This window comes from Vidua chalybeata, chromosome 8, assembly GCF_026979565.1.
Source record: "Vidua chalybeata isolate OUT-0048 chromosome 8, bVidCha1 merged haplotype, whole genome shotgun sequence".
Classification (NCBI taxonomy): domain Eukaryota; kingdom Metazoa; phylum Chordata; class Aves; order Passeriformes; family Viduidae; genus Vidua; species Vidua chalybeata.
In genome coordinates, this window is record NC_071537.1 from 5,452,170 (window position 1) to 5,473,126 (window position 20,957).

At 39.9% G+C, this 20,957-nt stretch overlaps 1 protein-coding gene across 1 annotated transcript in view; it reads right to left on the minus strand.

Annotated features, from left to right (window-relative positions):
- The window catches only part of SEC23IP (SEC23 interacting protein), a 21,986-nt gene continuing 1,029 nt past the window's right edge, over positions 1–20,957 (minus strand). Inside the window, exons 2-19 of the mRNA XM_053949797.1 lie at positions 17,766–18,289; positions 16,163–16,358; positions 15,164–15,357; positions 14,318–14,407; positions 13,055–13,175; positions 12,630–12,719; positions 11,865–12,006; positions 10,451–10,659; positions 9,720–9,838; positions 8,975–9,145; positions 8,499–8,594; positions 8,114–8,320; positions 7,804–7,959; positions 7,138–7,240; positions 6,045–6,230; positions 5,441–5,603; positions 3,369–3,469; positions 1–1,171 (exon numbers count right to left, since the gene is read on the minus strand). Of these exons, the coding sequence (XP_053805772.1) occupies positions 3,388–3,469; positions 5,441–5,603; positions 6,045–6,230; positions 7,138–7,240; positions 7,804–7,959; positions 8,114–8,320; positions 8,499–8,594; positions 8,975–9,145; positions 9,720–9,838; positions 10,451–10,659; positions 11,865–12,006; positions 12,630–12,719; positions 13,055–13,175; positions 14,318–14,407; positions 15,164–15,357; positions 16,163–16,358; positions 17,766–18,289 (2,849 nt within the window). The 3' untranslated portion in view covers positions 1–1,171; positions 3,369–3,387. The remainder of the gene's footprint in view (positions 1,172–3,368; positions 3,470–5,440; positions 5,604–6,044; positions 6,231–7,137; positions 7,241–7,803; positions 7,960–8,113; positions 8,321–8,498; positions 8,595–8,974; positions 9,146–9,719; positions 9,839–10,450; positions 10,660–11,864; positions 12,007–12,629; positions 12,720–13,054; positions 13,176–14,317; positions 14,408–15,163; positions 15,358–16,162; positions 16,359–17,765; positions 18,290–20,957) is intronic.

A 20,957-nucleotide genomic window follows, 5' to 3' on the forward strand; every position in this document is an offset into this window, starting at 1 on the left:
CCCACTGGAAGTAAGGTAATTTTAATTACAGCCATCAATTTGTATACACAATAATGTGTATTTTACATATATCAAGAAAAAAAAAACATATTGCATTTCAAAATTTGTTTACTGCAATAACAGAGGCAAATAGTCAGGAATAAGGCTAAGCCACTAATATTAAGGAAAGCCACAATGTGTGTGTAAATTGAAGCCAGAGGAAAGCTACAGAAGCTCAGTACTCAGAGACATTAATTCCAAGAGTTTCACAATACCTAACTCACCCCAACCTCATGAAAATGGAGTCTGGATTGCAGGGCTGGACCTAGATTATTATCTAGCACCCATAAGCTTCACATTCCTATTTACAGTAACAGTTTTGAGATGTCAAACTGCAAGGTCAAGGTAAGTGTTTTAGTTCTCGTAACTGCAGCCTACTTTCACTAAAATTGCCTTAATTAACTTAACAATAGTCTGTGATTCTATAATTACCAGATCAAAATGCCATTTTAAATTGTTCCTTATTTCAGGATACGTGAACACTGAACTAGCTGTAATATTTTCAAAGGCAAAAGTTCATTTTTACTTAAAAAAAAGCCACAATAAAACTCTTAACAGAGGCTTAAAAAGGTCTTTATAAAATAATCTCCATCACACTTACAATAGTAAGAAAATTATTCTGGTTGCTAGTTTTTAGTAAATATGAACTGGTTTGTGTAATCTGTATTAAAGATGGTTATAACTTCAGTTCACATTTCATTTCTTAAAGGGGCATGAACAAATGTGTCAAGAAAAGTAGATTATTGCCGTTTCTCATCACGTCCTTTTTACTAAGGACATGCTCCCTTGGTAGGCAAAGCATGTCTGCCAGCCAGCTGAGACAGGAGAGCTGAAGGAGAGAAGTTATGATCTGCATGCCAAAAAAACCTTCATCAATCACCTTACATTTGGCAATGGTACAATTGAGCTGATTTAAGATCAAAACTGTGTCATTCCATCCATCTCCTGAATGACAGTCCTGATCATCTCATAACTTAAGTTTGCTTGAAGTGACACAAGAAGGTAGAATCCAAGCAAGTTCTGGACTGGCAGGAAAAAAACCTCTGATGTTTATCCTCTCATATGCAACTATGAAAATACCAGATGTTCTTCAGAGGGTTTTTCACCAGGTCTGCTGGAGCAACAGGAATGGCTGTGCAGAGAGAACAGAACATGGACATATTGGAAATAGGAAATCTATCAGGTTTTCTATTCCTGCAGTAGTACTAATCAAATTAAATATGCCACCATTCAATTTCAAGAGGGCTCAAAAAGATCTAAAAATCCATACATGTTTTTAATCAAACTTTTCATACAGTAAGCCTCTGAAATGTACTTTCTGTGGACACAAATTGGCAATTACAACTGCAAACACAAAAAGCTCACAACAACTGCTAATAGGGTGTCATTTATTATACATTTTAACCAGCTGTTAGATTCTTTAGCTTTTGGTAATAAATTATCCTAGTGAGGATGGTGACAGTTTGTATGTCCAAGGTTTAATCTGCTGGTACACTTCTTTCCATTGTTTATATGGAACCTTACACTACTGTTTCACAAAGAGCAGCTCCTAGAAGATCTAAATCAAGTCACTCATACAAAATAAAATGGATGTTGCTGTCAGAGGCACCACTGATAATAATTACCTTGACACTGTCACCCTTCATATTTGAAGGTCTGAAAAGAACAGGAAAAAAGAGAAAAACCCACATGACTGCTAACACTGAGGGAGAATTTTCCACTTCAGTAATTCCAGATTCCTTCTGATGAGATAATATTTACCACAGCACATGTAAAGACATTTCTTGTCATGTGGAAAAGATCCTGGTCTTGTGGTGTGCAGCCTTCCCAAGACACCACTTCAGTGCATTCTCTCCCTCCTATTTAAGCCTCTGGTATCTGAATCCCAGTCTCAAACCCTGTCCAGTCAAGCCAGTGCTGGGGGACATTCTGAGCACTTCCTGATGGATTTAGACTTCCCTGACTGTGCTTTGCTGTGTGACACCCTGCTAAACTGTCCCCCAACAGTGTAGTTCTCAATGAAAAAACCACAATTATCCCAGTTTGTTGCAGCTGAGCAACAAACTCCTCTGAGCTCTGCACTGATAAATCATTACACCCCATTCCCCCCTGCAATGAGGCTTAAAGGCATTTCCTTTGCAGTGAGATTCCTATGATTTCAACCAGAGCCATCATAAAGAAATAGAAGTAGAGAAAAAAATCTGCAACTGTGACTTGAGACTGTGCATAAGCCATTGTGATGACTGATACACCACTGTCAGAGCTGTGCAGCCATCTGGTGCCTTTTTCCTTTTACTTCTCCATGCTTTAAAGAAATGCATTTGATCAGCCTTGACATTTTATTTAAAAAAAAAAAAAAAGCTGCTATCAACTGACCATTAGAATCATTCTGTTACAAAAGAGTACTAAAACTGTATGGTAGCAATGAAAGATACCTAAAATATTCCTCTGAAATGTCAAGCATTTCTCTTCATGCTGGGTATTTATGTACCTTGACATTATCAGCTCTTCTGAAAATGGAGAAATACATCAGAAACTATCTTGTATGATTCCAAAAAGGCAAGGTGCATATTATTTCTTCCCTGCCTCTCAAAAGAAAGTATTTTCTTTTCTGTAACATTCAGTGATGCCAACTGGTACAATACAGGTCCTTAGTTTGGAAACCTACATCGTAAAATAAAAATACCTGCAAGAATATTTCAGATCTAAGATACCCAATTGTAACATGTGCTTAGTTTCTTTTCAGAGCAAATTTCCATGCTGTGTCATTTCAGTCGTTCTACTGAAATTCTTAATCTATACAAAATAATAAAATACTGCCCTATATAAGGGTCTCATTATTTTATCAATAGCAATGTTTGACACCTTCTTAGGAGACAAACAGCTTTTTGCTGACAAATGTGCACCACTGGTCAACCAATCCAGTATTTACATTACACCAGTGAAACACTTTTGGGGTTCTTTAATCTACTGCACTGTAAATGAAGTTTCATCATATCCAATTTCACCAAATTTTCCTATTCCTGAACATTCACTGAACAACAGAACTGAGGGAGAAGCATAAGAAAGAGATCATACTTTGGTTGTATTTGTAGTGGCAATTATTACCCAGTACCAAAAGCAATAACATCAGATATCTTCTGGAAATGAAAGGAAGAAGAAAAAGGCTTCCTCTGCATTCAAGTTTAGAAATTGTTTTTGCAATCAAAATGACATTTAACGGCTGTCTGCTTCATAATTTAAACTTCAGAGGAGGAAGGGAAAGTAAAGACATCTAAGCTGTAACTGAATTTGATATGAACACAGAAGTTACATTAGAGCAAACTTACAAATTCATATTTTTATACATCAGTGCTGTGGCTGCTCAGGATTGATATTCATGGTCCTGTATATCTCTTTGAGAAAGAGCAAGGCAGTGTCTTCAGATCCCCTACGAAGAATGAAATAAATAAAACAAAAGGAAAAAAGGGAAGGGAAAAAAAAGAGGGAAAGGTTAGCTCAATATGGTCCATTTTCTAATTCTCCTAAGACACATTCCATCCTATTTCAGATCTCCAAAAAGTTTGCACAACCTCTTGGCCTAGTATTTATTTTTATGAACATAGCCTTACCTCTACCAGTTTCCTTCAAGCTGTAATTCTACCCAAGTGTTGAATTAGCTCTGCTATCAATCCTACCCTATGCATTTAGCTTTTTTCTAGGGCATTTCCTCCTCCTGTCCTCCCTGACTTCCTATGCTGCAACTCTAAATCCTCTCCTCTATCCTCTTCTTTGATGTTACTTCCTCCTCTTAATCTCCTCAAATAATGTATCACTTTTTCTCCTGAATATAGTCCACATTTCATTCTACTCATTTTGTCCCACTCCACTAATTAGCCCAGTTCGAACAGCAATATTCTAATTCTTCTCTAACTGGCAGGCCCCTAATTGTAAACAGACTATGTTAAACACCCACAGCCTTCCTCTCTTGCTTGCCACTGAAATGTTAGATAGCTCTCCAATAATTTAAAGATTAGTATCATTCAAGTGCCATGTTTCTAAGTGGCTGTTTTCCCTCCTCTTTTCCAAAATCAGAGCTTCCGGCTGTCTGAATCTAAAGTTAACATGAAGAGACTTAATTTTCTTCTTCATCTATAAAATGCTATTTAAACACACATTAACAATACCAACATAAAAAATAACAATGTTAAACAGGCAAATTTTAACAAAGTTACAGAGCTGCAGGAGTTGTTAGATGAGGGCAGCTTCCTGTGCTTTTCAAAATAAATTATATAGGGAGCCAGTGAAGGAGATTGAGATGGTCAGAACTGTGATCCTCCAAACATGAGGAACATAATTTGCAGAACACCAGTACAGATTTACAGATGCAAGCTAAGGGAATACATGTATTTTCCACAATTCAGCACAGACATTTCTTGATGGTCTCTGCATTAAATGAGCAGCAAACAAGCAAGTAGAAGGTTCAACACAGAAGCTCCAATCTCTCCAACACTCAGAGCATTTCATTTAAAGCTTTTCCCACCATTCCTTAGGAAAAAAATGCTCTCCTATTTGGGTCATTAATCACTGTGCTTATCTTCCTTGCTCGAATGACAAAAACAGCCACGGGTACCAAGCTTTTAAAATGCTGGCAGTGATCGGCTGCCACCCTGTGGAAGGAATTCCAGTCCCTTCAGCTCTGCCGGTGGAACGGCACTGCCACCACCGGGTCACCCCGACAGAGCCCAGGGCTCACAGCGGCCCGGGAACCCCTCCTCTGGCACGTGTTGAGCTTCCACCGATGATGGCTCTAATGAGAACCTTCAGGTAACACCTTCAGAGCTGTGTTTTAACATCTGGAAAAAAAACGCCTGCTGCTAAAATTACCTACTGAAAATGAAAACCTTCAGGAAGAAGGTAGAGCACTCTTTGTCCAGCACCTGCTGAACTCAGAGAGACCAGTCACTCCTCCCTCACCAACACCCCCTTTGCACAGCTCACAGCTGACACCCAAGGTTGGCTATTACATACCAAGATGTGTTGTTAAATATAGTTCACACATCCTTTGCTCTGCCAGAAGAAGCAATAAAGTTTTACCACTTATTGTAGTCTAATAAAAATCCTGTATGAACAGTTTTATTTGAAAGCTACAGTTATGAAAACGCTTCCAGAATTCTCCTTGTTTTGAAAATGACAGTAACTAAAAATGTTTGTTTGGAGTGTCAAAGGTCAAGAGAACAGCGTGCAATGTCTTTACTGCAAACAGATTTGTTCACTATTTGCTAACACAGAATTTTACTTTGAAATGGGATTAACAAATAGTGACATTCAAGCACAACACCCTGAGCCTGACACTCCTGGACAATCACATATACTGTGTCCCTTAAGCAGTATTTCTGGAATCACAGATATCTCCCCTTACCAGTAGCACAGGTGACTCTGCAAAGCAAACAGGTACTCATTGAAGCTTTCTATTGGTTTCTCTTGTAGAACATAATCAATGCGACGCCCTCCATTCAGCATCCCAACCTTCACTGAAACATCTTCATCTTTTGGAGGGTCTGGACTTTCATTGATCTTCTCAGCTAAAATCAAAGAGTTTCACATTTAAAGTATTTTCAAGCACAGCCTGCTTGACTGTAATTAAGAAATATTACCCATTTTTTCTGCTGTAATTTCCAAGTGTTTGTGATAAGACAATAAGAACCTGAACTGCCCAGCATGGTTCAGAAAGGTTACTAAACTCGAGGCTTATTTCTTTCCTAACAGTTTAAACAGTTTCCTTAAGAAGTAACTGCTGAGTGATCTCTCCCTGAACTCACTCCAACCCACAAAGCTTTCATTGTAATTCCTCTCCCACACCCAGCTGAGGAGGAGAGTGACAGAGCAGCTTTGGTGGGAACCTGGTGTTCAGCAGCGATCTCCTTTACAGGGTCAGAAAAATCAATAGCAAACAGTCACTGGGATACTCAAGTGTCAACTTGAGACAAGTAAGTTACAGAAAAACCAATAATGTGTCCATGTACCTTCCACCACCTGCTTTTCTTCCTCCTCTTGAATTTGGTTAGCTACTTTCTCCAGCTCTGCTTGCAGCTGGGTTGAAGATGTATGAGCACGTGCAAATTCATTAAGGGTCTGCCACGCACTCTTCAAAGAGCTAATAAAGCCCTGCTTCAGATCAGATCCCATCCGAGACAGAGAGTCTTTCAGCTCTGAGAAAGAAAAAACACACCAAAAAATTACTTCAGAAGATTTCAAATTACCAACTAAAAGCAGAATTAAAAAGTTCTGTTCAATAAACATCCCAATTACCAGGGGAAACAAGCCTGCTATGTCATAATGTGTGTTTCCTGCTTCTCTATTCCATTTTAAAAGATTAGGTGAAATGCAATTAATACACAATTGACTTCTTACTGAATGGGTCAGTGAAACCACCTAGATCAAAGTCAAAACAATACGGAGCAATAGATCATATTCTTCTCCTTTACTATACACACTTTTGGAGAGTTGTAACCTGAAATAAGTATCAGTGTAGTCTAGCAAAGCAGACTCACTGTAATGGACAATTCCAAAGGACAGATGCTGCAGAATTTCTCCAAGTGCCTGAACAGAGGATTTCAGGAGGGGTCATTGAACTTGCACATTCATTATTAGATGTGCAAAATTTAAGTAGAGCTGAATGTCTGATGTGCATCCATGAGCAACAAAATCAGTCCCTGCCCTCCAATGGCTCCAGAACCTCCTTTTCCCTCAGGGTTTCCAACACTGAACAGGTTCTGGTTAAACACATCATGGTGGTCATTAGATTAGGGACACCAATAAATTTCGTTTCTGCTTCACAGCTTCTTAGAAATGAAGGTGATCAAGCAACGTACAGCAATGTTTTAATGGAACTTTGGTAATGAGAAAGTTAAATCTGGAGGAAAAATGATTATTACTTTTGAATGGAATTGTGAATGCCGAACTTATGGGGCTGGGTGAAATCACCTGTGATGTTTAGGAAAAATATGGAGTCAGATATCCAGGGATATTAATTAATCTCTTAAAGTCTTACAATATTCTAATGCATAAAATGAGAAATAATGAATAGGATCCATATGAAGTAAGTTTTCTTTTTACCCAGATGAAGTCTTTTTCTGCCTTTATGATGTGGAATGAGAACTGGTTTTAAATCCATGTCTTCAATGATCATTGGTTCTAACCTGTAAGCTACTGGATCAAGCTGTTAAGAGACAACACATTGTCATTTATTTATCTTTAAAATTATTCTAATTATCACATCTCAGTGAAAAAAAATCCCTATTTATAGATTATAAACAACCATTTTTGAATTCTGCACGATTTGAATTTACAGAAATTCAGTTCGTGACATATTAAGCAGGTTCATGAACTACTTTGGTCTTGTTCTCCTACAGAAAGAGATTCTAATGAGGAAACAAAACAACAAGATTTCCTTGCACTAAATCTCTTATCAACCTTAAATTGTTAAACAAAATGAGACAGAGAAGAACAAACACTGCATGTAAATATACAAATATTCCATAAAAATCTAAAGAGTGGCCTCAAACTAATGAAAAAAAACCCTAACAACTCCCACCAAAAAAACTTCCTTAATTCTGAAAAGAAACAAGGCAAATATTATGAAAACAACCCATGCCTGGAAGTGTTTTAGGAAATGTACATAGGGAAACAAGAGGCGTAATGCTCAGAAGGTAGAACTCAGTATTCTGCCCTTCTTGCCATCTACCTCAACTAAAATCAAATGTCAAAAGCAGTGCTACTCACTGGGTGATAGATATTGAAGAACCCTTTGCAGGTAGGGAGTCTGTAGTTTTCATCAATCTTCTCCACACCCCTCACAGTAAGGAACACACCAATAGGGGAACCAAGAGCAAAGAAAATATCTGGTTCAAAGTCCAGTGCACTGTAAACCACAGAAACCTAACAGACAGAAATCAGACACATCATCTCTCAGAACTGTCAGCTTCAAAGGAACTAGCAAAAGGTCATCAACATTAAAAAAAATGATAGTGAAAAGAGAGGATTGATCAAATCCTTTAAATTGTTCAAATCATTTAAATCTACACAGTCTCACCTGGCCAGTTCCAACTTCAAAATACTCATAGTCAATGTTCACAGAAGACACAGATGCACCAACTGGGAGCTTCCTCTTTGAGTGCATCTGACCAGACTCTGAAGGTGAGACAGAAGAAATTGCCTCCTTTGATTTCTGGGTGTCTTCTTGAGTCTGGAGTGTGGCAGCCAGCACTGCTTTCCTTTCTGCTACTGCTTTCTTCTGTTCCTTTTGAGAAAAGTTTTAAAGTTAGGGAGAAAAAAGGTTAATTTCACAGCTGTCAAAATTCCTTTAATATATTCAGGATGTTAACAAGAGTGTTCAAGAATAGAAGCTACTCCACAGCAAGGAAGTCAGTTACATTTGCTTAACAACTTTTAATTTCCATCCTGAAATATGTATTTACCTGCTTGGCTGCTCTGTCTTTTACAAAATTAGCTATTTTCTTTCTAGGTCCAAGAGGTATCCCCATCTCCTTCAGGTCATCAACTGTACACATGAGCTAAAGAAACAAACACCAAACACACACATCAAAATATATTTTTCTAGTAGAAAAAGTACTTATAACTTTTCTAGTAAAATGAATAATTTCATACTGACAATGATTTATGAATTTGTTAAGTCAGTTTATAAAGCTACAGAAAATACAAAAACTTAAGACATCACACAAAGTGCCTTAACATAACTGGGTGGATGCACCACATCAAGAAGAAACAGTAAGAGCTGCAGAACACTCAGTCTTCAAGTCATGCATTGATTATCTTATCTTGCAACTGCTGTCATGGCCACAGAAGAGAAAGGAAAAACAAAACAAGAAGGAAACCCTAACATAAACCTCCATTCCCTGGGCAGCCCCTAGAAGTCAAGTGAACGTTTCTGTACCAGAGACTCCATGTCGATCCGCTCCTTTTCGAAGGTGCTGGCATACTCTGACAAACTGAGCACTTCCAGAGTCTTCTGCAGAGTGGGAACATCCTCCTCTGCTTCAGCCTCACAAAGGTCATCAGCAGAAGTAGCAATGGAGGAGCCCAAGGAACTGGTATCTTCAGTCATCTCAACAAAACAGCACACAAACAGAATCACACCCTCTAACCGTGGAAAACCAGTAAGCAGCAAGTAAAACCAAGTTTAACTATTTTCTCTTAAAAACATTATCAAACAAGCTCTGTAAATATATATCCATTTTCAGTGAAACAGGATACAGACTTTCCACTAAAATAGACCTGCAAAATAAATATTTAAAAATTACTATGAGAGACAACACACTCAAAAATGCTCTCTTTTATTCCTCAAACAACTGGTCACCATTTCTAGTGTAAACCCAGATTCTTTCCCTTTTATACATCTGCCCCATCACTTACTGTTAGATCAAGTTACATGTTCACAAGGGTCAAAGCTGATGTTCACCACCAAATCTCATTACTGGCCTACTTGAAACTTGAGAAATCTAATCAATTTGTCCCGAGAAATGACAATATTTACAAAACAGCATCTTTCCATTAACATGTTTAAATGTACTATCAAAACCCACAAACTGGGATCAGCTAATAAATTCTGAAAAGTTAAGAAAAAAAAATGACTGAAAATTTCAGATCTATAGGCCTGGAAAGACCAGCATGCAAATTACCTGTTTATCATGAACAGCCACGTCCTTCACACTCCCATTAACACCGGAGAATGGTCCAGAATTTACTGATGAAGCCAAGTCCTTCTGGTTAGACAGTATGTCAAATAGAATTAAGGAACCTGCAAACAGGAATTAGAGTTGATTTGGGAAAAGTATCAGGTTTTCTTGTCCCTCAATCTTGAGCAAGATTTATATGCAATAGTGATGTCACAGTATAGTTTGATTAAGAGATGGCTGAATTAAAATACCCATATATTAACTTGAATATAATCACTCTCAGCTAAAAGCAACCCCTTTTCTTCCCTGTTCATGCTTTATGTAGTTGCCATGACTAAACTATTTTTCCTTAAACTCCTGAGACTGTTTGATATGCTGGAGGAAAAGTTCCAGTCCAAACCAGTATGCCAATATTCTGCTCTAACACTTATTCTACCTTCCAAAAACTGATTGTACTTTTACTAAGTGGGGGTTCTGAGATATAGACACCCACCTAACAAGACACCCGATAACCTGTTAACTTTTAAACACAGATTAGACACTAAGTTTTCATGAAGGGAAGTAACTTTCTCTCAAAGCCTGATAAACTCAGCTGTTGAGAGGAGTTTGTCAGCTGTTTTCTGAAAGACAGCCATGCCCTAACAGCTAATTTGAGTTTTATGCATAACAAAGGGGGCATTTTCCTTTTAAGAGGAACTGATTTGGGCTAAAAGCAGCATTCCTCAGACAATCACCTAAGCTGTGCCCAGCCACAGAGACTCCCCCTTTGAAGTCGGGGTTGCGGCTCATGAAGAGCGCGTACAGGCGGTTCATTTCCATGCCCACTTTATCCACGATGGTCTGGCAGTAGGTGGGGCTGTTGTAGAACAGGATGTCGAGCAGCGTTTCGTTGGTGAAGTGCCTCAGGCGACCAATGCTCGGCAAAGTGATTTTCTTTATGTTCCTGGTAACAGAGAATCGTTAAAAGCATGAAAGGCTTTTAAGAAATGCTCGTGAGAACTTTGTTAGCTTTTGAAATTAATGCAATGTAAATGCTACAGAAAGGGTCTCTAAAGAGATTTTTAAAAACCATACAGCCTTCAGGCGTCGTTGCATATTCACACATTAATGCTACCTGCTGATTGTAATATTTGAGAAAGATACAGCTCTTTTTTTTTCTCTCCAGGCTGAAGGGATGCCTGAAATAACCTCTTTTCTATTCCAATACTGTTCTCATAAAGTACCAGGGAAGTTTGGTGAGCAGACTGAAGTGGAAGAGAAAAAGGAACTCGCATATAAAATCAGAATCACAGAATGGTAATATTCTCTTTTTGAAGAAAAAGCTTGGCATCACCATCTGCCTGCCTGGAGTCAAGACAGCTGCATTGGAATTGCTACAGACTTGAGACTGCCTGGTTTGATTAACAGAGTAAAGATCCCTCCTCATGCAGTGCACAAATGCAAATAAAACACCAAGGCTGGAGGAAAGCAAATGGTGAGATTTGACTGAGCTACAACAGTCTGGAGAACATCAGCATCGCTTTAAGTGGCACAGGTCACCACCTTCACAATTTTTACTTCCCCAGCTTTAAGCAAGGGAAACAGCTTGAAATGTGAAGTCACAGCAAAGGGTTAGGCACAGAGAAGGGATTTAAAACAGATTTTTAAATGCTGTAACACTCCTACCCAAATATAGATACTTTGCTTCAAATAAAGAACTCCTTAGCTCAAGTGCCTAATCATAATTCAGGCACTCCTCTGGGACTGGACAGAGGGCTCAATGTCTTCCTCAGAAATAACTGCTAGGGTCAAACTCAATCAGACTGCAGGAAAGTAAAGATTAGAAACCTCTCCACTCTAAATTGTGCACACCTCATCCTTGTGATCACAATTTCTACACACTCACTCATCATCAAGTATCATGCATTGGCCACTCTCATGCAAATCCAGTATTGAAAAATTGTGTGCATGAAAATAAACAAGAGAGATATTCCTCACACCCTTCCAGCTTTCCAAATGCTCCTCATCAAAATGTTAATTTTAAAAAAATCTGCAGATCTCTCTAATCCAGTCATATGCATATGAACTGCTCTTTTTCTCCACTTTCCATAACCCGTTAAACAGCAGCTTTTAAGATGTTTTCAACATTAAACAACACCCTCACCTCACCTGTCTACACCTGTTGCATCTCCATGCAGAGAACTGTGCCAGTGAACTGGAAGGAATTCCACCCTGCTCACTTTGCGTTCCTCCAAATACTTCTTGAAGTGAGTCTGCAACAACTTCAGAGAAACAGTCCTAAAATCATCAACTGAAGAAAAAGAATAATGAAAATTTGATAGCTGCAGTACTCAAGTAACACATAAATAATCCCTCCTTCCCCTTAATTTCACAGAATACAAATGATGGAAAGTGGAAAAATCTTTCCAAGTATTACTATTCTAACAAAGTACACATTTTTGTGAGAGTGGATTTTTTAGCAAGCTTCTATTTATCTCACGACGACTGCCTGTTCACTCCATAACCAGACAGGGCTTGCTTTATTTACTCAGTTGTAACAGAGTATATTAAAAAAAAAAAGCAAACACAAAACCACGCCACACACACAAGCCACACAAAGCAAATACATCCACTCACACCACAGAAAGAAAAAGCAAAAAATTCAATCAACCAAAAAACCCCTCATCACATATCCCAAAACCCAAATCACCACACAAGTGTGATATTGAGTACTAGTAATAACAGCTAAAGCTTCAAGTTTGACAGAACACAGATTCTGCCTTTGGAAAATAATAATGAAAAAATTGAATTTGTTAACATTAGAGACTTTTCTTTAAAAAAAAATATAAAGATGTGCTTATCTGAATATGAGCTAGAGAAAGCCACATTTGAACAGCAAGAATACAACTGCTCATTATACAAGCCCAAACTTACCACATTCAACAATGCTTCTAAACCTCAAGTCACATACAGGACCTATGCCATGAACCATAAATACCAGATGGTCAATTTGGGACATTTCTCCTGTAGAAAAAAAAAAAAAAAAGGAAAACATTCAGAGTACCAATATGTACAGCAGGAGTCAAGTTCAGTGTCTAGCAAGTGTAATACACACTTGTTTAATAAAACCTATTACATGACATGGTCCAGAACATAACAGAGCCCACAGGACTCCTTTGATTAAAATACCCCAAAACCAGATAACCTCAGCAAACAGCTGAGATGAAGGACTAAATTTAACCTTTAGACTCCAGGCACAAACAGCACACAGCCACTCCACCTATTGTCCAGCTTCTGCACAGATCCAAACTGACTGCTCCCAGTGCAGAGCCAAGTACACCAGGAATCTCATCACCTACCATCAGGAATCTCATCATGGTCATCATCAATTCCACGTTTCACCACTCTTGGCCTTGCCTGCCCATCTTGAGTGGTGCCCCATTCATCTGGTGTGGCAGAAGGCTGGAACTGAACTATGACCTGCAACAAATACAGTGTCCAATTCCAACCACAGAAAAACCTCATGACTCATACTGTTAGTCTGAAAGCACTGCATGGTTGAACATACTTTTTGATTGCTTTACCTTGCATCTGAAAATCAAATGTTTTCTTCCACAAAATCCTCATTAGTGTGAAAAGCAAACAGATGACTCAAAGTAACTACTAGGTGAAGAAGCTGGGCCTGCTCAGTGATTCTGAACCATTTTAACTCCTCAGCCAAGCATTATTCAATCTCCTCCTTCCTAGTCTCCAGTATCCACTCTTCCTTAGCAGATTACTGCTAATGTGAGGAAATTAAATACTACCTGATTTATAGGTATTTTCTCCTATCACAAGGAGAAAATGGAAAAAAAAATAAGTGCAGTGCTTTTAAGGGAAGAACAGCATCTGAAGTAGTCCAAAAACACTAAAAAGTGAGTAATTCAGTAGTAGAGTTGTTTATAGTCTCAACTCATATTTATGACATCAAGTCATAAATGCTCCTTCTCTAGATTTTTACTGGACAGAATTCCCTAACCAGGATTATTAAACACTTTAAGTAGGAGCAACCATGATCCTTTCTGTCCCTTGGATAGTTCTGTGTATTAATTACTGTATCTGTGAACAGTTAATAGTATTGAACAATAAGGCTGAAGTCCAAGTCTAAGTTTTAATCACATGAGACTGTTCACTTTTAAAACTTGTCTTGCTATACCTTCTCATGGCCTGAAAATAAACAGAAACCTTCTCAGGCCCTAAGGAAACTATTTACCTTATAGCTAGATTAATGCTCTTCTCCACATGAAAGCTCTTTGTTTTAATTTCATTTGGTACAGACTGAGGTTAAACAAATTCAAATTGCTTACCATTTGCTGCCAGTTATCCCTAGCCAAAATATTTACTATGCAAACCCTTATTCTCTTTAGGTTTCAGAAAGCACTGTCTTTTAACCACATGACAGCACACTGAAGCACGCACAAGTTCAGTGTTCTGTAAACTTGATCATCTTTAATGCACACACACCTAGAACAAACAACTGGTATGTTTCATGCAAGATTAAGACCACATTCAATTTATGTTTCCATCCATTTGCCTGCTCCCCCTTAATGAATCTGCAAGACACAATAGCCAAAATCCATTACCTTAGGATTATGCATGACAATTGTCTCCCCATTTGGAAATTCAAGTCGCCGATGCCATTGATTTGTAGTTACAGCCCTTTTATATTCTGCCTGAAACAGAAAACAAGGTACACAAAATCAGCATAGCAACCTTCTCAGCATTTTGTGGCCTCATATAATACTACAGTTAAAATTCACATAACTTTCTTTATATAAAAATGTACAACTACTCAAACTACTACTACATAAACACATAAAACTACTCAAGCAGATTTTTGTGATATTCACATTCTCTGAACAGAGAGAAACATGATTCTCTCTCCCAGGATTTTTCCTGGGAAGCTGTAAGATGCAGTGAGAAAGCTCAGAGAAATAAGAAAACCATTCTTATCTCTATTCACTGCTCCTGTTTGGCACACGTGGAATGTGTTATGGAGATTGTTTACCGAAGAGTGATTTGTTAATTGGACACCAGTGATGGTTGTTTGGATTGATTGGCCAATTGGGTCAAAGCTGTGTCTTGACTGTCTCCAGACAGTCATGGGTTTTTCTTGAGTATCTTTTTAGTATCACGTAGTTCTAGTATAGTATAGTATTAATGTAATATAATTTAGCTTAATAAAAGCAATTTATTCAGCCTTCTGCAACGTGGAGTCAGAGCACGTTATTCCCAGTGTAGGGGGTCGCACTGCTTCAATAGATTTTAGATCACAGCAGTGCAGGACTGATGCAGGAGCAATGTGGCCTTCTAGACACCCCTCTTATGTTCCAGAAAGTGCACTCTGAAAATCATCTTCATGAAACAGAAAGAACTGTTTCTAAGGTGATTAACACAATGAACTCACAAGGTCTCTGCGACTTACTAACCTCCAACTTGTCACTGAAGTCCTCAGTGTAAGGGATGAAGCGGCTGTCCTTGTCTCCCTTGTAGAACCACAGGCAGCGCCTCACTTCCGAGGGCTCCTCGTCCCAGTACACGGCTTTCCTCACGCGCTCGTACAGGAAGACGTCGTAGCGGCCGCCGTCCGTGCTCAGCACCACGCTCTCAGGGTCAGGCTGGACTGGGACACACAGCCACACGTGCTTACCACACTAACACATCTCTGCCTTGTGCTCAGCACCACACTCTCAGGGTCAGGCTGGACTGGGACACACAGCCACACGTGCTTACCACACTAACACATCTCTGCCTTGTGCTCAGCACCACACTCTCAGGGTCAGGCTGGACTGGGACACACAGCCAGATGTGCTTTACCACACTAACACATCTCTGCCTTGTGCTCAGCACCACGCTCTCAGGGTCAGGCTGGACTGGGACACACAGCCAGATGTGCTTACCACACTAACACATCTCTGTCCTGTGCTCAGCACCATGCTCTCAGGGTGGGTCAGGCTGGACTGGGACACACAGCCACACATATTTACCACACTAACACATCTCTGCTCACTCAGCCCAGCCCCAGCCACTGCTGTGATCAATATTAGGCCATTAGGACTGACAGTCACACCATGGCAGAGAAGCTTTGCAACACTGTGATGCTTCTAGAATGCTTCCATATGCTCTGTACACAACAAAAAGCTTGGGAAAACTCCCAAATACAAACACTTATTCCAGAACTGACAATTTAACAAAAAGGCAACCCAAGACACAGCGAGGTGTTCTATATGAAAATCTGATACCTATTTGGGATGGTACATCTCAACGCTGAGACCACAATATCAAGCAGTGATGATGTCAGTGAAATAAATTAAGTGGCACAAAACACATCTTCAAAACATTACTTATTACTGCCACACACATGAGTGCCATTATCCCAGTATTTTCCTTTAGTCCCTCTGCTCACCTCTGGATAAGGCAGGACTTACCAGAATTATAGACCTCCTCTAGTTTTGCAGAATCCAGAATGCTGAATGGCATCCATATTTGCTTGTCCTCCACCTCCTTACAGTAGAACCAGTGGGGCTGAACTGGCTCGTATTGGTTCTGCAGCAGCACAGGAGGGGCTGGGACCAGGGGCCCTGCAGGCCTGGCAGGCTGGAGCTGGGACTGGGACGGTGGAAACTGAAAAGAGATGGGCTCAGCACCTCAGTCTCACAGGGTTTTTACAGAGCTCCTCTATATTTTGCCACAGGGAATACTCTGAACCTTTATTTCTAACATGCTTTCCTCTCAAGAACATTACCTTCCATTCTAATATTATTGTCCACTTTATCATGTGTTTGAGAACTTACACCTTCTCAAACTGAGAAAGAATGTGTATTTCATTTCCACAAACACTGTTAAAAACTGCCATGGTTTAGCATCATGATTATCTAAAAACAGTGAGATTTCCAATATTCTCTTAAATTTTCAAAAGAGCTGAACTTATTTCTTACAACCACAAAATTTGACATGAAAATAAAAACATTCTTCACATTGTTAATTTACACATAATTATGCTTTTGCATAAAGACTCCCAATTTTAACAAGTGGCCACTTCAGCAATAGCTCTCTTCCTGCAAAGTGACCAGAACAGGCAGATTCCAAACTCAAATGTAGCATCAGTGGCACAAGAAAAGTAACTGATTTTGAAAAGGTCTGCAGCTTACATAAAGCTGATTTCATACAAATTGTAGAAAAATCCAGTCAGTACAAGTAAAAGCAAGTGATGTCAGCAGTAGCAACTGCACTGGTTGATGATACATTAAAAGGGGAAAAAAAAGGGCAGCAAAATATTGTATAATATATAAAATCCAATATATAGAAGTTCTGAAATTATACAATCTAAAATGGCACTATTTAGGTTCTACTGTCTTTGCTATGTTTTGTCATTATATAACCTTCACATTCTTTATTCATGATAACAGAAATATAACAATAGCTCAGGCAAAAATAAAAACAGTTTTTGCTATTTTCAAGGCAAACGTGCTAGGTTTTATTAACCCATTGGCATTACTTTAATAATGCTTTTGTGCAGGTAGAAAACAATGAAGATTATTGCTTTATATCACACTAAATCCTCAACTAATGCGTTTCAAAGAATTTGTTGACAATTTTATGTGGCTTAGTTTCAAAAAATTCTGGCTTCACCAACAAAACCAGCTTAAAAAGAGATTTTAGCCCATATCTTTGAAATGGCTGAATGACCTGATTTAAAGCTGAGGCACGAAAAATGCAGCAGCACAGCTGAAACTCAGCAAACTCAGAAATCCACAGAAAAGAGCAACAGAACTTCACAGCCTGGCTTTGTTTCTGATGCCCAGAGGCTCACAGAGCTACAGCCTCAGGGTACACTCACTTCAAAGATCAGGAAGTTTTCCTGCAACAACAGTTCCAAGCTACTTCTAGTGAAAAGCTTTTGCTGTTGTAAATGGTTCAAGACTTCTTCAGGGTTTTTTTGCAGAGAAGAAAAATCTTCAAAAGATTAAATACACAGCTGAAAGAGGAAAGTGACTTGTTTTGCTGTGGTAGCCAGAAGGAGTCACGTACCTGTGTCAGTGGCCCCGGGGGTGTCTGGTACATCTGCACGGGTGGCACAGGGGACGCTGTGGCAGGGGGGTGGCTCTGCTGCAGCTGGGGTGGGGTGAGGTAGGGGTTGGCCCTGCTGCTCAGCGTGGTGTGTCTGTAGGGGTTGTAGCCCTGCTGCTGTGGGGTCCCCGTGGGCAGGGCAGTGCTGGCAGGTGGGGGACAGCTCTGCTGAGGGGGCTGGTATGGCGCCATTCCCACCTGGGAAGTGGGTGGTGCACTGTAAGACTGGGATTTGGGAATATGTGGTGAAAAGGCATTTTGCCCATCCTGGGACCCAGACACGAGTGGAAGTGAAGTGGGAGGTCTGGAGAAGGCTGGTGCTCCAACAGGTGTTGACACAGTTGTTAAGGGTGGCTGTCCAATACTCCCAAAGGGATCACTGCTGCTGGGAACTTGAGAGAAGTAGCTGAAAGTCTGTGGAGGGTTGGGGCTGGCTGATGTCTGACCCAAGAAGCTGTCCTCTTCCCCAACGTCTGCAGAATCATCTGCAAAAACAAAAGGATCACCAGAGACCTTGTGAGACCTTCAAATCACTGTATGGGGTCAAAATGTTCTGTAACACCATCAGCTATGGCCAAAACTGTTGGCCCCCATAAAGTTTACACATCCTTGATTCAGCACATCATAAAATGAAACAAAAAATACCAAGTCTTCAAGAACATTTAAAGTGGACCATCAAAGTCACTCAGTGTACACAGAAAAAGCAACAAATATTAAATAAGAAACCAAAATATAACTGGAGTCAGGACTTTCCCAGGGCAATTTGGCAGGCACTAAAATCCCAACTTCACTTATCCCTCAAATGCAACAACCTTGGTTCATATCCTTTCACCATGAAAACAGCTACTATGCATAGGACTTTATGCTCCTATTTTCAGGATAGAGCTTAAAAACATTTGTAATAGGCCAAACTTACAGGTTAAACCATCCATTCTTGCCTGCACCTTCAGCAGAGCCCTCTCAAGGTTTCTCATCTGTTTGCAAAGTGGCCATAATTCATGATCCCAAGCCACTTAATGAGCAGGACTTAGTCCAGTTCTCTCTAAAAATCCTACTCTAGACTTGCATAAAAGCCACATCTCTCATGCAGAAAAATCATTCTGCATAATTGCAAGAGAGGATTTAAAAATACGCAAGGCCATGAATGCCCCTTCACATGGGGAAAATAAATCAAAGTCCTGATCAATCCCAGTTTTCTATTTGGCAGTGATCTAGGAACAAGTGGGAACAAAGGAGGTTTGTCATGATTTGAGGTCTCACAGCAAGCTCACCTCAGGCTGTGATGGCCCGAGCAGCACTGCCTCCTGAGGGAACAGCACCTTGCAAGGAGTCAGTGCCATCTGCAGAAACCAGCAGTGTTTCACCTGCCTGGCAATCAAATGATGCCAGGCTGTGGGGAAGACACCACAGAGCATCTCTGCTGCTCAGTCCCCAGGCAGAGACCAAGAGTCCCTGCAGCTGCGAGCAGCCAACAGCAAATGCTTTTATCCACAGCCAACACAACTGTAATAGGGAGCATCAAGGGAGTACAGGGAAATCCACAGAGAAGTTTCCCTAGGAAGCTGCTGTTCTAATTAATTAATCATAAAAGAGGCCGCTGCCAAGATTAAAAAGAACTATTTTAACCCTCTTTTATTTAGTCTGTGCAGACTGTGTCAATTTGAGGCATCACCTGCCTCAAATTCCTCTTGCTTTCCCTTACAGCACTTGATCCCACTTTGAGGAACAAAGCCAAAATCTCTGCGTGGAGAATGCTGAAACCACTTATACCCAGTGACCACTCTGAAGTCACGCCTGGGAATCATCTCCCAGCTGCAAGCATAAGCCATTTATACTAAATAAAAGGTCTCAGCATACTAAAGAAAGGTCTTTCACATTTCATAAACACAGTGGGACAGAGAGAAGCACACTGCAAACCACACTGTCAACTCTCAGCTTTCCCAAACAACTGGCAGCAGAGCAGGCCCTTCACCTCACCGTGTCAGGCCACCATAAACATGCAGCAGTGTGCCCAAGAGCTCTCAGGGCTTTTAGCCTTCACAAAGCACCCACTATTCTCCAGTTTCAAATAGGTTTTGGAGATTTAAGCCTAAGTGCAGCTTTCCTTGCAAAATAAGGGTGACAAAAGTTCTGCCTAAAAAAAACCCTATAGGTATATATGCATGCACATGCAGTTTTCCAACACAAAATGCTAGTGTTTATCTGGACTTCTTCTAATTTTGCAAAAACTATGTTGTAAAAACAAGCACGTTGTACAAAGGTTAAAAAATGAGTTTACAGCTTTGATGTGTGTTCTCCCCATGCACAGAACAGCCTTTCTTCACCTGTGACTGTGCCAGCCTCCTGTAGATCCCTCCCCACACGAGGCAGAACTTTGTCATTCACAGACTGCCACCAGACAACCACAAGTGGCATCAGTGCACGTTGTCTCTAGGAAGACTCCTCCCACCTTACAGTAAATATATTGGTTACATCACCCACACCTGAGACAGAGAATGCATCTTACTGTCAAACTGCATAGCTCAAACCACCACCTAATCACGCTTGGAGACAGATAAACAAATGAAGGACTGCACACAGCTCCCTAATGTTGGCTGTCAGGTGTCAAATCCCTGGATTGATTCTTACTACATTTACACAATTAAAAATTATGATTGCAAATACAAAATATTCCACTTGGCAGGGAGATCCCAACAACACCTCGTTGGACAGATGGTGAGTACACTTGACTGTGGAAACAGAACATTTAACAGGACATTGGCCTTACTTGGACTGACACAGAATGGGGCACAACCTCTGACACTGAAATTCACTTCACCTACAAGACCATGAATCCTCACCTGATCAAATTTTAAGTCACACAGAGAGAATAAGATTCACCACATTAATCAAATCCCATCAGATTTTATCCTCAGCTGGCTTCAAAATGTTCAGGAAATTGCCAGGACAGCCGTTTGTGTAAAGCTAGATCAGCACTTGAAAATTGTTTTATTTTCTTAATGAAAAAATAATGTGTATTTGCATGAAAGAAAAACTATGAGGCTTGCACAAAGGAATTAGTAAATTTATCAACTACCTAGATAACTCAAGTAAGTAGAAGTAATATTGTAATGCTTTTATCCCTCCTATCCAAAAAATGTAGTTGATCTAAAA